Source organism: Tarenaya hassleriana, unplaced genomic scaffold (assembly GCF_000463585.1).
Source record: "Tarenaya hassleriana unplaced genomic scaffold, ASM46358v1 Cleome21, whole genome shotgun sequence".
In the NCBI taxonomy this organism is placed as follows: Eukaryota; Viridiplantae; Streptophyta; class Magnoliopsida; order Brassicales; family Cleomaceae; genus Tarenaya; species Tarenaya hassleriana.
In genome coordinates this window covers 1,147,119-1,163,277 of record NW_010965451.1, presented here as the reverse complement: position 1 = coordinate 1,163,277, position 16,159 = coordinate 1,147,119, and the positions used below count along the sequence as shown (strand labels likewise).

At 31.9% G+C, this 16,159-nt stretch overlaps 2 protein-coding genes across 3 annotated transcripts; one reads left to right on the top strand and one right to left on the bottom strand.

The window, feature by feature from the left end:
• Positions 1 to 94: 94 nt before the first annotated feature.
• LOC104814696 (transcription factor bHLH53-like) lies at positions 95 to 1,362 on the top strand. The gene is made up of 3 exons (XM_010542869.2): positions 95 to 142; positions 346 to 1,049; positions 1,147 to 1,362. Exons 2-3 carry the CDS (start codon positions 381 to 383, stop codon positions 1,360 to 1,362), a joined length of 885 nt encoding a protein of 294 aa, XP_010541171.1. The 5' UTR covers positions 95 to 142; positions 346 to 380.
• Positions 1,363 to 6,295: 4,933 nt separating this feature from the next.
• Positions 6,296 to 9,670, bottom strand: LOC104814342 (probable WRKY transcription factor 14). Of its 2 annotated transcripts, none has more exons than XM_010542338.2 (3): positions 8,712 to 9,670; positions 7,769 to 7,909; positions 6,296 to 7,087 (listed from the first exon to the last, which is right to left on the bottom strand). In XM_010542338.2, the coding sequence occupies exons 1-3, from the start codon at positions 9,356 to 9,358 to the stop codon at positions 6,481 to 6,483; spliced, it is 1,395 nt and encodes a 464-aa protein (XP_010540640.1). In that variant the 5' UTR covers positions 9,359 to 9,670; the 3' UTR covers positions 6,296 to 6,480. The 2 variants fall into 2 exon arrangements, with proteins under 2 accessions (XP_010540640.1, XP_019058131.1); XM_019202586.1 differs by having other exon boundaries at positions 6,296 to 7,075.
• Positions 9,671 to 16,159: the final 6,489 nt, after the last annotated feature.

Genomic DNA, 16,159 nt, shown 5'->3' with positions numbered 1-16,159 from the left:
AACCTCTCTCTCTCTCTCTCTCTCTCATATATCTATATATATATATATATATATATATGTCAGACAGTTAACGAATTCCAACTTACAAGTCGAAGTTCCACTTCAGTTTCAGAAAGACATTACAGTATCTCCTCGTCACCAGGTCCATTTCTTCCTCGTATCTCTCGTGTCTTTTCTCTTTCCAAGTCTTTGGCTTTTGCTTTCCTAATTCGTCTAATTAGCAATTTGTAACTAATTGGTAGTAATTAAAAGCTGTAATTAAAGCTTACCCATAATTAGATACTCAACTCCCTTCATCTTTCAGTAACTCCTAATTGCTTCATTTTCTCTTTCTCCGAATTTCAGATTTCATTCCAGTTCTCTTCTCTCCATTGATCATCATGAGTTGCTTGAGTTACTTCTCCAACTGGGATCCAATCCAGCTCCAGGATTGTCTTACTCCGGACGTGGATATGTTTATCCCGGTTAACGACTCGTTCTTGTTCCAACCTAAACCTCAACCTCAGCAGCAACATCTGTGCCAAGAACAAGCTTCCTCTTTTGGCTTCGACCCCTTAGGCTCTTTCTCCGATTCGCTTCTTCTTCCCCAAGAAACATTTTGCCCCAACCCTAACACCGATCCTCTCAACCTCCCCCAAGACTTAGATTCCTTCTTCCCCGCCCCAAAACGCCAAAAGATCACTGAACCGAGCTACCAGTGCAATACCCTCGACCATTTTGCAAACCCTAACCCTAATTTCGTCGACTCTTACCTCGACATTGTTCCAGAAGGTTCTACTACATTCCCGGAGTTTCGCATTCCGGATTTTCCCGTGGCTTTTGACGCCGGAAGGGCGGATCATACCGGCTGCAACAACGCGAAAAAGACGCAGCTATCAGCTCAGAGCATTGCAGCGAGGCAGAGGCGGAGAAGAATAGCGGAGAAGACTCAAGAGCTCGGAAAACTTATCCCGGGAGGTCAGAAACTCAACACCGCCGAGATGTTTCAGGCCGCGGCTAAGTATGTCGTGTTCTTGCAGGCTCAAGTCGGAATTCTTCAACTTATGCAGGTACATAAACACAAACCCTGTGTATAATCCAACCAATAAGAGAAACCCTAATCAGATCTTTTCTCTTATTCTGATGTAAAAACCCTCGTGTTGTTAGAGCGAAATGCCACAGGAGAACCCTAATGTCGAGCGAGAAATCCGAGCTTTGCTTGCGTCGCAAACGATGCAGGAGAAATTTTCATCCGAAGAAGTTTGTTTGGCTCCGAGGAAAATGGTCCAAACCCTAGCCGCAGACGAATCAATCTGGAAAACTCCGAGGATGTTCCAAGACATCAACAGGCTCTTGTCTGCACATGAGACTGATAAGTTTTGATTCTAGAAGCTCCGTATTTGTTCAGATGTTTAAAACATCGTCTTTGGTTCTTGTCTTTGTATTGTTGGATTAGTGGCTAACTAATTACCCTTGTTAATCACCTATTAACCAGGGGGCTAATACTCCTCCTTGTTTGTATTAGTCTATATTAGCTAAGTCTAATGTAAAATTTCGGTTTTAAATCAACGTTTAATCTCCAGTAATCATGGTTTTTTTTTTTTACAGTTTCGTATTCTTTTTTTTTTTTTTGGGTTAGGAAACCCATTTCGAAATCACGAATATGAAATTCATTTTCAGCCCAATTAATTTCATGACAGTGGAAATTCACGTGGGCTGGATCGGTTTGATTTTGTCAGCCCAGCCAGAGAAATCTCCCCATATCTCGCTTATTTTCGATTTTTTTTTTTGTCATCCAAACAATTTTCGATATTTTTTACCAATTCAAATCTAATCATGAACAACAAATTTGTTTGTTGACTATTATTAGCGATTAAAATAAAAAAAAAAACATTTTTAAAAATATGTTGAATTGGGTGTATAAAACTAAACTAAATAATATATAGTTGTACACTATAGTCAATCTAAAAATTTATGAGATACAATTTTATGTAATCTATGAATTTAAAAATAATTCAATGAGAAGCATTTTAAAAAAAAGTATGTTTTAGGTGAATCGAATCCAAGAAAAAATTATATAAAATTTGATCACATATTATTTTATAAAATAAAAAAATAATTAGGATTTTTAACCCACGTTACAGTTCCAAAACTCTATGAACGAGTCCGGAAGAATTTTAAAATTGAGTGCAATATAATTTAAAATACGTGAAAAGATTTATGTTACGGTTTCATACAAAAAAAAAAAGATAATGATTATTTGTATAAAGAATTGCATTTATGATGTGATAGAATCCAACTTTTCTCCTCTATTATTTCTAATGTAATAATTAATATTATTGGTCATATTTATTTAATCGGGTGTGGGTGGAGTTATCACTCTCTTAATTATTATCAAAAGACCATTTTCACGTGCTTACTATCTTTTTTTGTGGATTTAAGGTTATAAAAGAGCTTATTCTAAAAGCTTTATGATGTGACTTACCATTATATGTATCGTATACTATATATGAAAAAAAAAATAACCCAACCAACCATTATTGGCTGATAGTATAGCTATATATGTGTGTGTGTATTCGATCAACTAATTTAATTAAACTATTATTTTATAAACACATAAATCATAAATTGTTAAGAACAATATATATAATTATTAGAGACTTACGTATGTTTAGTGTATATATGTTGGTATATAAGTTAGTAGACTAATAATAATAATAAGTCATAATATTAACATTTGTTTTATCACCGATATTGTGATTATTCAGTTGGTCGGTAATGATTACAATGTTATAAATATTAGGATTTGTATCGATTATTTATTTGTAATAAAATTTAAAAAAAAAATGCAAAATTATTCGTTAATAGAGGCAGATTGAACGTTCATACATGATAGACAGACAGAAGCTACAATTCAAATAATGGATAACCAAAATGATGGAAATAGTATCATCCATATAACCCTACTCAGTACTCACTCTCCCACCAAAATATTTTTCTTCCAACTAAATAATAATGCCCTCTTAACCCTCTTGTCCCACCATTCGAATCACACAGAAAATTTTTTTATATATAAAATTATAGGGTTATATAGTAAATAAATAAAATGTATTATTGGACTGTTCTTTTGCCCCTCATTACAAATCAAATCAAAACAATTATACAAAAAAAAAACTTTTTTTTTTCTTTCTTTCTCTCATCAAATATAAAGTTGATGGATTGGACAGAACCTCAAGTCACTGTTCCCATAATATTTTGATGAGATCTCACACTCTCGAACGCATTCCCTTTGATTCTTCGCTCGAATTCTATTGAATTATTTTATATTAAAATTTTGCTTTTTCGATTTCAGCACGCGTTATAAAAAAACACGTCCGTAAAGCTCCTTTTTATTTTGTATTGGGTGGTCACGAACGGGTTTTAAACGGTCGAGAAATTAAACACAGATTGTGAATGAACTATTCACAAGCTATATATGTATATATATATTGTTAGAGGAAATTATACAATACTGGATATACTATATAGATTATTCACATAACAAAATATCAACACATAATTCGATCGCGTGCTTTTTATTGGATTGCATGGCAATTTTAGGGTTTAGAATTTTATAAAGAACGCTTATTAAAGATTCGAAACACGTCTGAAAAATCCATCTGTTTAATCATATAGAGTTCTTTTTCTAAACAATTAATTATTAAGATATAAAAAAAGGATCTTTCTAAGAAAAAAAGGACTAGAAAACTTTGGTTTTAAAAATGTCCTTAATTGATATTACATCCAATGGGCATGTCTACAAAATGACAAAAATTAAAAGACTTTGGGCAAAGAATATACAAGATATAGACTAACCACTATTAATTAGGACACATATTGGCAATTAAAAGGAATACACACACACACTAGTAGATACAAAAAAAAACTAGCACTATAAAAAAATCTGTAATTTCGAGTGACAAGTTATAGACATATATATATATATATAACCTACTGATACACTATGTTGGTATTATTAGGATGCAATACAAATACGAGACCCCTGTAAAATGACACACATTATAATTATATATATACATTCTCAAATCAGGTCATGCCACACAATGTCATATCACATGAATAAGGACAAAAAAAAGTGACAGAAATTTACACGAGGAATAAAAAGTGTGTGTATATGTGAAATAATTTTTTTTAAAAAAAACCCATTACTTTATCCCTTTGAAAATCTTTTCATTTTTGGAAATAATGTGTTGTTTAATCACTTTCTATTTAATTCGGCCTGAGGGAAAAGCCATGAAACTAGGGTTTTCCCCTTTCGAGATCACACTCACATGCGTCGGTCAAAAAGATAAATTATTCTCACCATCATTTGCTTCGCCTTTTTTTTTGTTAATTATCATTTTACAATGAAATCTGTTGTGGGTTTTTTGTATGTATATATTATCTTATTTATCATTGATTTTTTTTAAAAATAGAGTTTTTGATATATTTCTAATTTAAATGGTAACATTTATATATTTCGAGATAAAAAAAGGGAGATGTGACTAGATCCGATAACATTGATACTCGTAGGGGAATCCCCCATCTGTGTTGGTGTTGGTTTGAGAGTCCCCTTCCTGTAAACGAGGTCGTTGGTTCAACACCCAGAGTATGGAGATTCTCCTTCTGCCACCTTCGGGTGTTTTACATCCCACATGTGTGTTGCAGGGTCGTACGCATGGGTCGAGATTAGTCTGGACCTTTGGGCTTGGGATCACCCGATTATCAAAAAAAAAAAACATTGATACCGGTAGATCTCTTGTATCATTTTTTTTCTCTCTCTCTCTCTCTATAAATTTATATCCTCTGTTATTCTTTGTGTAGTAATATCATCGAACCCATGGTGAAAAAACAGATAATCTATATTTCTTTTAACAGTAAAAAAAATACGTTTACAAAATAAAATTATTATATCATACGATTGTAATTCATTGAAAACCTACTCAATTTTCATAGAAACCATATGACAGAGACAGAAAAATACTTTTATATTATATCAAAGAAGTTCTCTGCATGCATATGTATGTCTCACAATGACAACAAAATGAAGAAAAAAATGTTCTTATAAAAAAAATGAAAATGATACTCAAATGATTAATATCTCAGAATCGGACACTAATTATACACATTTAACTATAAGGCATCTCCATTTTTTGTTTATGAGATTTGTAAGAATTTTAAAATATCAGTTTGTTTTCATGGAGAATAAAAAATGCACTACATAAACTTAGTAATAAGTTTTTTTTTGTTAATTTATATAAATTAATTTAAATAATTAAGACTTGTTTCAATACACACAACCTAGTAGCACTTACGCATTAGAAACATAAGAAAAATAAAAATATCTAGAAGAACGGATGCAATTGGAAAATAGGGTGTATGAATAAGAAAAATTAGAAGAAAATGCAAAACTCTCGTATGAAAAATGAATTTAATACACAATGAAATTTTAAAATAATATGATCTATATATATAAATGCATATATGTGGAGAGTAATGTCTAAAATGTGTGTACTTGTTCACTTCACTTTGTGTCACATCCACCAATATTCCCTCAAACCCCACTTTCCCCTGCTCCCATCAAACCAGCATTCATTTCTACTTCCATCCCTCCCTCGAGAGAGAAATACATCCACATGACTTTTGCAAATATTATATATATATATATATATATATATATATATTAATAACCTTTTTATGCCCACTCCTATTAATAATAATATTATACTCAACAAGACTTCCAATGTAAATTATTTTAGTTACTCTCTTAGAATGATTCACATTTGCATTAATTAAATTATATAAATCTATAAATTAGTAATTATGAAGAGTTTTAGTTATATAAACTGTTTTGCTTTGTATAGAGTTTAGGTATGATTATACCTTTTTTTTATTAGGTTTAGCCTCATGTATTCCTTATAATATTATGATACAAATAAAAGGATTATAGTGAAATAAACTTCTATTATCTATTTAAACTCATTTAAATATTAATAATATATACTCCCTCCATTTCTTAATAGTTGATCTTATAGACAAATTTTTTTTTTGTTTCAAAATAGTTGTCATTTTAGATTTTCTAAGTAATTTTTTAAAATAAATTCCAATTTTATCATTAACTAAAACTAATCATTTCTAATAAACTTAATGAATATTAATTATATTTCGGTTTTAAATAAAGATATACATGACTTTTTTTAGAGTTTTAAAAATTTATGAAAAAGTTAAAACTTTAATTATTGTGAAATGTAGGGAATACATAATATAACGCATTAAATTTGATGAATCTATATATCTATTAATAATATGCGTTTTATTTACAACGACTCCAAAGAGAATTATTACAATAATAAATAAATAACTCCACAAACGGTCCACTGTCTCTACTCACGCGATCGCCGTAAACAAATCTACATAAAATGACGAGATTACCCCTTGCCCATCGTCGTTATGATGACGCGTCTACAAGGACTTTGAATTGGAGTCGTCCCCGTCCTCAAACGACGTCGTGTTATCGTCGTTGCGATTCACCGACCAGTCGAAGCAGAAGTCTCCGAAAGCGTCAGACGACGCCGTTTCATTCTTCCGGACACCGTCTCCGGCGGCGGATCCCGAAACGGAGCTAAACCCTTGAGAAAGCAACAAGCTCAGAGGATCATCGCCGTCCAACTCGTCGAGATCGGCGAAGAAATCGTCAGAATTGTGATGAACCTCTGACGACACATCCGGTCTGTACGACTGAATGTTGCTGTCGTCGACGTCAAAGTCCATGTCTTGACATTCGTCGCGAATTTCCTCCTTAACCGCCGGGTTTGCGGCCGGAGAGTGGGTGTCGGGCTTTGGTTCGTCTTTGGTGGCGACTCGTGACGAGGTGGCGTTTGCGTTTGGGGATTTGGAGGAGGAATGGGAGGTGGAACGAGTCGAGCCGGCGAGTGCGTTGCGCTGCGTCGGCCAAGGATGGTTGTGTTCGGAGGTGTAAGTGATGACTAACATGTTCGGATCTGCCCTGCTTCGTTCCACTTGCTTTCTCGCCGAACAGCCCTTCGAGCTGCTGCATCTGTAGTATCCCCTTGTGGAATGAAATCATACGATCGATTGTCAGAATTAGAAATGTTGGGCCGACAATAGTTATGTAATGTCTACCAATTATATACTTGATATGGTTATATATGAAGAAGGGTTCACTGTACTTTTTTCATATGATATATGTTTGGTCAGAGAATCGAATCAAGCGTATATATATATCAAACAAAGAGACCATGCATGCACTGCAATCTATGGAATTTGAGACATTTTTGCGTGAAATTTAGGTAAACAAGTGAGAGAGTGCGTAATATTTTGTTGCTTTTGTGCAGTGAAAGCTGCGGGTCTTAGGTAACTTGTATGTCCGTATACAGAATTCTCTTTTCCAAGAATTAATATATATCATTTCTTTATAACAAAACGTTGTCCGTAATTCGCCTGTTCATCCAGATTTAGGCATACGTAATCCATAATTAACTCCTCTCACACATATATGAACACACACACACACATTTATATATATCGTGGCTGAGTGAATGAATAAATAAATCTTTTTGCATTCGATGAAAATCGAATCCTAGACCTAGTGTCTCCTCCAACACTAAGTATATATGTCATTTTCCATCAAGATATACTCATATACAACTCCTCGAAGTCTAATAGGTGTGGAAATATATGCATCGTCAGATATATATATACGCATATATACAAGAGTGTATGTGTGTACCTTGGATAAGGAGAACCCTTGATGGGTTTTTGACCGTACTTTCGCCAAGCCCATAGATCAGATGGAACCACTTCTCCGCTAGACCGGCTGTTCGCTGCGGCAGGGGCCGGTATACAAACCACCTTCTTAGCCTGGCTCTTCCTGCGATATATATATATGTATATATATATTACACATATGCATACATATAACTATTGTTATATGTATTGTGTAACGCTTATATCTTTGGACTGATCGTGTGGGTATATGTATATATATGTACACACATGAGCATGTGTCAATATGAAACACTACTTGATGGAAATGTATTAGGAGTTAGATGAAAGCTAAGTTCGTGAATAATGAAAGTGGGACAGGCAGTTCGGTTTCTCCTACTTTTGTTTTCATGGTTTGAATATGATGCAACGCAATTATGTTCTTTGTTTGTTCATAATGTTGACAGTTCATAGATTCTCCTGTGCGCCCAACAGTATCTCTACGTGGATCAAGACCATGACATGTACATATTATATATATATATATATATATATGTATCTCTCTTTTGTATGTGTATGTGTGTATGAAATACGAATACATATGTATAATATATTTATGACAAAAGACAGAAAAACAATTTCATGTGTGCAATGGAGGATCAAACAAAACCCTAGCTCAAATTCTTTGATTAATTCTTTCCTTCTTATGATTTCATGAAAAACCCATAAGAAGTTTCAAGATGAGATCAAAATGATGCGCAAACGGGTCAATCTTAATCAATTAATTAAACCCTCTTGGGCACTAATTAATCATTTTGGGTTACACTTATTATTGATGTATATATATTTTATGGCATAACATTTAATGACTCGTTTAATCAAAGACCAAGCAACAAAAACCTTAATTTAATCACCAAGATCAAAGTGTCGAACTTAAAATTACCTTATAGTTTGATCAAATTTCATACCTTCTCTTTAGGCCAAGATTCCTCGGAGACGAGATCTGGAGTTGCGAAGAGCACGTGTTATTACCGTTCAGACAGTTCCTAGGACTGTTTGTTGCATCGACGTTGATCATGTCGTTACCGACTGCCGGATACTTTCCGATGATGCCCGTCGGCGGAGAAGCAGCCACGAACGCCGCCGAAACCACCGGAGAATTACACGGCGAGGCGTCGTGAACGATGTTGTGCGGCGAGATCCGGATTCTTGGGAAGACACTGCACTGATTCTTGATGTGATCGTCATCAAAAACCTTAGGAACCATAAAATTGTTATTATTATTATTATGATTATTGTTACTACAGCTACTGCTGCTGCTGATATTATCACTGGAGAATCCTCCGCCGGAACCACCGCCGGAGAAGTAGCCGGAGGAGGAAACGACGTTGAGCTCTTGGAGCAAAGGGTCGGTCATGTTCATGAACGGATCTCCGAATCCGGCAGAGGGGAAGTCCACGTGGAGATCTGATCGCTGCGGCGGCGGTGGAGGCCAGTTTCTCTCCGGCTGGCCTGGAGATGATGACACGTGTTCTCCTCCGCCGGTTCCTCGTAGGATGTCGGTTAAGTCTCCTTGGAAGCTGTCCATATCCAAGAACTCAAACACACTGCACATAATATGATATATGTGTATATACACACTGAAAAAGAATCAAGAAAACTCGAGGAAGAATCAAAGGACCAAAACCATGATGATTTCGAGAGGAGAAATCGTTAAAAATTCTGGGTTTTCAGGGAAATTCACGATCGAAGTGGGAGGAGGAGAAAGCAAGGGCTTAGGGACGAGAGTAATTTTCCGGGAAAATTCTTATTTTCCAAGAATTTGTTTCCCGGGAAAAGTTGTATGATTGAGAGAGGTGAGGAGAAGAGAGAAGAAGACAAAGAATGGTGTTGATGAAGAGAGAGAGAGCGCTGACTTTTTACAATTCTTCTTCTTCCTCTCTCATGTGTGAGGGAAGGAGAGGGATTTTTTAGTATTTAACAAAAAAAAAGAGAGTGATTTTTTAGTACCAAATATAAAATTAAGGATTTTATAAATGTGGTTATAATAAAATAATAATAGGGAGGTGATGCATATATTTTAAATTTCAATATACCAATCTAAAAATAAAAGTCGAGTCTTATAATGTATTTTATATCGTCTTTGTAAATTATTTAAAAGGCATGAAAAAACCATACGAATTCTCGATTTAACTCGTAAAATAACTTACCAAAAGATATTGAATTTTACATTTTACAAATATAATGAATATTTAGTAGAGACAAAATAAAACGAGTTCGTTTCACACAAAATAAATCCCATTTGAAAAGGATTGGACGTATATTAAAAATAACACGTAACCATCTAATGACAATAAAATTATATATAATTTAAAAGCATTATATCTAAAATATCTTCGGAATATTTAATATAAAAAATCTCAGTATAACATAAGCTGCTACGCATCAACATTACATCATATATACATACACCGATACGTATGTATTATATATATGTGTATATTTTAAACACACTGGAAAAGAATAATTGATATTTTATGAATGATCCATATGCGTGGGTGCATATAAATGTGTGTGTATGTGTACATAATTATGTGATATTATATAATATATATATATATATATATATATATATAAATAAAAGTGAAAGGACCGAAGGAAATGTCGTCTTCGGGAAACAAGTGAAGGGGAAGTAAAGAGATGCGGCAAGCAGCCGCATTTCTCGGAGTACGTTTCTTCCAGGACCGATGAACATGTGCCCCCTCAAATATATTTAATTTCACATTTTATATTCTCTGATCTTATTTTTCTTCCTATACATTTACTCCCGATATTTAAATTCCATATTTTAGGGGAAAATTAATGACGTTCATAGATTACAAAAAAAATAGATCTTATAATTCCCTCTCCAAAATTGAAATTTTGCTAAATCAATTCCAGTGCCAAATATATATATATATATAATCATAATAATTTTTCACTACCAATAAAATCGACCTGTGGAAAATAGTTATTTATATGTTTTCTAGATAATATAATTCATCCATTCCAACAAATGAACTAATTAATAAGGAAAAATATATCATAATAATTATTGCTAATAGAGTCGAGAATTATTAGGTTTGCATAAAATGAGACCCTTAAATTGCAAATAAATAGTAAGCACCGTAATAAAATCAATGAATTGCTTTGCACATAGATTTTTTCCATTCGTCAAGGTATTATTTTAATAGAAGAATATATAGACTAATTTTATAATTATTTTTAAGCCAGTCATTTTTAATTCCCTTTATTTATTTATTTTGTATATTTTTCTTTTACTTTTTCATATATGCCATCGTTAAATCTCGAACTGTGATACACGGAAACGTATACTTACATTGGTCAAGTCAGAGAACCATTGACTTATTTAGGTCGATATTTTTCTAATAAAAATTATTGACGAAGAAAATTAAGGTGGTAACAGTTGAATTAATAAAAAAATCAATAATAAACAAATATGTCTGGCCATTAAAATCAACTTTTTAATCCCAGTTATGCACATCTTTCAATGATAATTTACGATTAAGGGGTAATCATGTTGGGATTATTAGTCATGCTTATATATAGATATATATATATATATATGTATGCATGGGATGGGATGACGACTTGTATGTTAATGTCGGGATGGTAAAGAACAAAGGTTAGTTTGTTTCCTTTAAAAAGTTAAATTAATTAGCAGCTAATCATGATTTAACTAATTAATTAATAGTAATATTTAATTTGTTGCTTTTTTCTTCCTTATCTTTGGATTATGAAAGTTAGGAAAAATGTCAATTTGTATAATGTCCAACTTTTTTATATATGCTCGTTTAAAATATAAATTAGAAAAAGGGTTGGATTATTAAGATTGGATCTACGATTATAAGAGAAACTTTGATTGGTGAAATTGAGAAAATGGGCCAAATGCCACTGAAAGGAATCACCGACCTTATCCCTTTGATTAGACATTCTTCAGATTATATTCTTAACCTTTCTACAATCATAATTATCATAATAGTTCAATATATTTTCCTTTATTGACCATTTTATATTCGAATGTCAGTCTTTGTTACTATTTCTCAAAGCATCGAAATGGCATATATATATATATATATATATATATATATATATATAAAAGATATGAATAATACAATTGATATTTTCTAATTCAAATTAATGGTGAAATTTTTCAGCGAAAACAATAGTAAAATGGAACATATATATACATATATATCGAATTTAAAACATATATATTTATCTTAATTAAATCCAACCGAACCAAATTAAATGGGTTTATATCGGTTCGATTCTAATATTAATATATTTTATTAGTGCTAACTAATTAAATCGTTGCCATCATCATCTTTTAGATTTGCCGATTTGTCGCCAACTGTGTGTATGTGTGTGTATATATATATATATATTGGTATGTGTAACAACATGTATCCTATTCAATTATGCCAACCAGATATTAATTTCCATGCATGGAAACGAGGGTTTTAAAATACGAAAGAACAAATTCCTCACATGGTATTAGCATGTGTTCTTATTTCATGCATGTTGGCTTAACTGATTTAATTCGGCTAAATAAATAAAAAAAATTAATTTGAAATCAATGCCCTAATGCTATAAAATAAAAAAAGGGTCATAATCAAAGTCGCGAAATTTGAATATAAAGATCTTCGGGTAAAAATAGCAGATTCGGATTCTTTAAAATTTGAAAATTTCTTCGGGTAAGGAAAGCAAAATCACAACAACACGAACGGAATGTATATAAATAGGAATTCCCATGGAATAATTTGGATATAGTTAGACCAATTTACGGATTATATGCAAACCCGTGTATTTGCTAAACTCAATGGTTCACTATGAAATGGCCTGTCGACTTTACACATTATTGTGTGTGTGTATATATATGTAGATATATATACATAATCTATAACTCACTTAATCCCGATTTCGGTATGAATTTTTTTTTGGCATATTGCGGTTCTGTATTGCTGCTTTTCATAATCATCCATAAGATTTTGTTTAAGAATTTCACATAATTGTTTTTCTTATATATGGTTGATTATCGATTTGAATTATTCGTTGTGTGTTTCGTAATATTTACGATCGATATAAATTCAAAATTCTTAAAATTTCAGAGGAAAAAGAAAACGAAATCTCAACACAGCGACACATTTTGTTACGAAAGATGTTTTAGAATCGTGTGAATAAGTATATACGATCCCTTTGTTGCATTAGTACGCGATGATATGTATATGTAGCATATTAAATAACAAAAATATCATTCAATCATTCACGAAAGAAAGATATCCTCTTTTAAAATCTTTTTTGTGAATCGAATAAGATAAAATAAAACGTATATGAATTAAAATTAGCTTAAAAATTCTTTAATTTTAATCTAGATTAAACGTAAAAAGACCAATTTCAAAAGTTTACCTGCAATCATAAGGGCACAAAATAAAAAAAAAGAAATTGAAAATTGATTTTTTTAAAACTATTTCCGTAATAATCAAGAACTAATTTTTATATATTAGAAAAATAATAATAAAAAACGATGATAACGAAACGGTCAAAAAAATAATAGAAAACCCTAGGTTTAGGATGTGAATAATTCATTGGTCGGCTTCATGACAAACGCCTTAGCCCCCACATTCATGCATGACACCCCCATCACTACTACTGTTTTAAATATTGATCATTCTTAATTTTTATTTTATTTCGGTTAAAAAAAGGAGCATTAACTTGAAATGATTATTCTCTAATAAAGCTAAAAAAAATTATATGCACTCTTTTTTTTTTGTTAAATGTAAAATTTTATATATGTATTATGTTTCTTACAAAGGGAGGGTTTAAATAACCACCCTTAGTCTCAAAAATTACATGGAAGTTCTATGCACTCTTATTTTCCCATGGTATACTTTAGACCACCAAATTTTATATCTTAATTTACAATTTTTTTTCGTAAAAGGATAATGAGTTCCACTATGATATTAATTGATCCGAATAAAAATAAATTATGGTAAACTACATCTATATATAAATGTGGTAATTTCAAATAATTCCTAAATATTTTTTCAGCGGAGAAAATAAGACATTGCTTATATTTTAATACAAACTAAAATTAAAATAAGTAAAGGCCTGCCTCTTTCCACGCTGACGACGCATGTTGTCAGAAATAAAATAAAATAGTATCCAAGGGTATTAATAAATTAATTAATTTTAGGTGTTAATCCGTTTGCATTTTTTTTATACCTTTGTCCGTTTTCGAGATGAGATACTTGCCCTAACAGCTGACGTCATCCTTTGGCTGGGCTTCTGATCTGAGCCGTACACATGCTATCCCCACGGACGGTTGAAATTTAGTGTTGTGTATTATAATTAAAATTTCATCATTAGGGAAAACAAGAAGATCATTACCAATAATTACATTTTACATTCATTAATGCATTTTATATATTCATTAACTAGTCGAAAAAATAAAAAAAATGCATGCATATATATATATATATATATGTAGGACATGGTTAAAGGTTTTTGGGTGGACCAAGTTCTTGATTGAACAAATAGTAGATCATATGAACTCTTATAAATTGAATAGCTTATATTAACCATTTTGTATATTTTTATATTAAGAAAGACATATATGACAAACAAAAGTATGAAAAAATGCAATAAAAACCAAAGATAATTAAGTATTTGTAGATTGTGGGCGTTTAAATTTCTCTTATAAAAAAGACTGCTAACCGGTTTCTCAAAGGAGTAATACGAGCCCTCTAAAAGTCTAGGGTTTGAAATTCATAAGAATATTAGATATTTTACATGGTATATATATACTCAAAATCATAGATTAATTAGGTGGAAAATTAATATTGAATTTAATTTATTAGTGTTATAGTAAATCCAGATTATAAGTTAACCTAACGCTCTTTTTTTTTGGTTAGGAATGTGAATAGATATGATTTAGCTGGTCAATAAAAAATCTATTGGACTTTTCATATTCATAAGCTAGTGGAGAATTATACCTAGGATTAGGTTAAGCAAATTATATACTAATATTTAATTTTTGCATGAAGTAAGAACCAAGGAGCTTATTCCCGAGGAGATACAGCCTACAGATTCAAAAGACAAAAGTGATTATAACTATTTGTTAATTAATACAACAATAATTGAAAAATGATTAAGATTAAGATATCATTAATGTAACTGATTAATTAATGATATTAAACGATGTTCTCGAGTGGTGTAGCACGTGACCTTCTTCTTAATCCATGTGTGCGTAAATGACTTTGCGTGATGTGGGGAAGAAGATCCACACGGCCTTCAGGTTCATAGAAAAAACCATAGTCATCCTTTTTATGTCGACATTAATATATACAAGTTTTTTTTTTATAATTATACAAATTTGTCTTCGTTGTAGGAAAACAAATTCAATTTTATAGAACTCGCCTATTAATTTGGTTTTAAAGATTTCATTTCTTTACAAATACAGAAAAAAGGGCGGAAGATAACATAAAAGCATACGATTGATACATAATTTAATGCAAACCATTGCTATAGCTAGATCTAATGATTTCAAATTCATTAAATAAACTTTCGCAAGATTTACTTCATGTCCTCCAACTCCTTACATAGATGTATGCTTGAAAGATATAGCCTTTTCTACAAACTATATATAATTCCAATAAAAAATTATATATATATATATATATGTATGTATATGTGTGTGTATTGTTGAAAATTGTAATGGAATGGACAGAACAATGGGATGACAACACGTTGTGGATTTAGTTGTGTTTTGTCTTCATTGTTGTCTCGTTGGAACAAAAGCAAAACCCAGAGAGAGAGAGAGAGAGAGAGAGAGAGAGAGAGAGAGAAGCTTGTTTTGGATCCAAATGATTACTAAAGGCAGCTCTTTGGGATTATCAATGCGAACGAGAAAATGAAGGAAAAGAAAAAAGAACAAGACAGATCGATGAACAGAGAGGTTGCAGACTCAGACACAAAGCATTCGGTTCCTTTGAGCTTTTTGAACCGTGCCAACTTGTTCTCATCCATCTGTCAGTCCATTTTCACTATTATTTTCACTCTTGTCTTTTTTTTTTCATTTTCTTTTTATATACGCAATTTTTTTTCTCATATAGATCAACCCATACGCGACTATATTACACGGAAACAAGGATCCCTCTTATGCCCGGCTCAGCTCGTGGACTCGGAGATAATATTAGAAATATGTACACCAAGATATTATCAGTTGGATTAAAAAGAAATTATCGCTTAGACTATAAAAGATTTTTTTTTTGAAAAACTATATAAGTTCTAATCTATCCAAAATATATGAATATATATCTTAGAAAAGATAGTGTCACGTTGATATGAAATATGT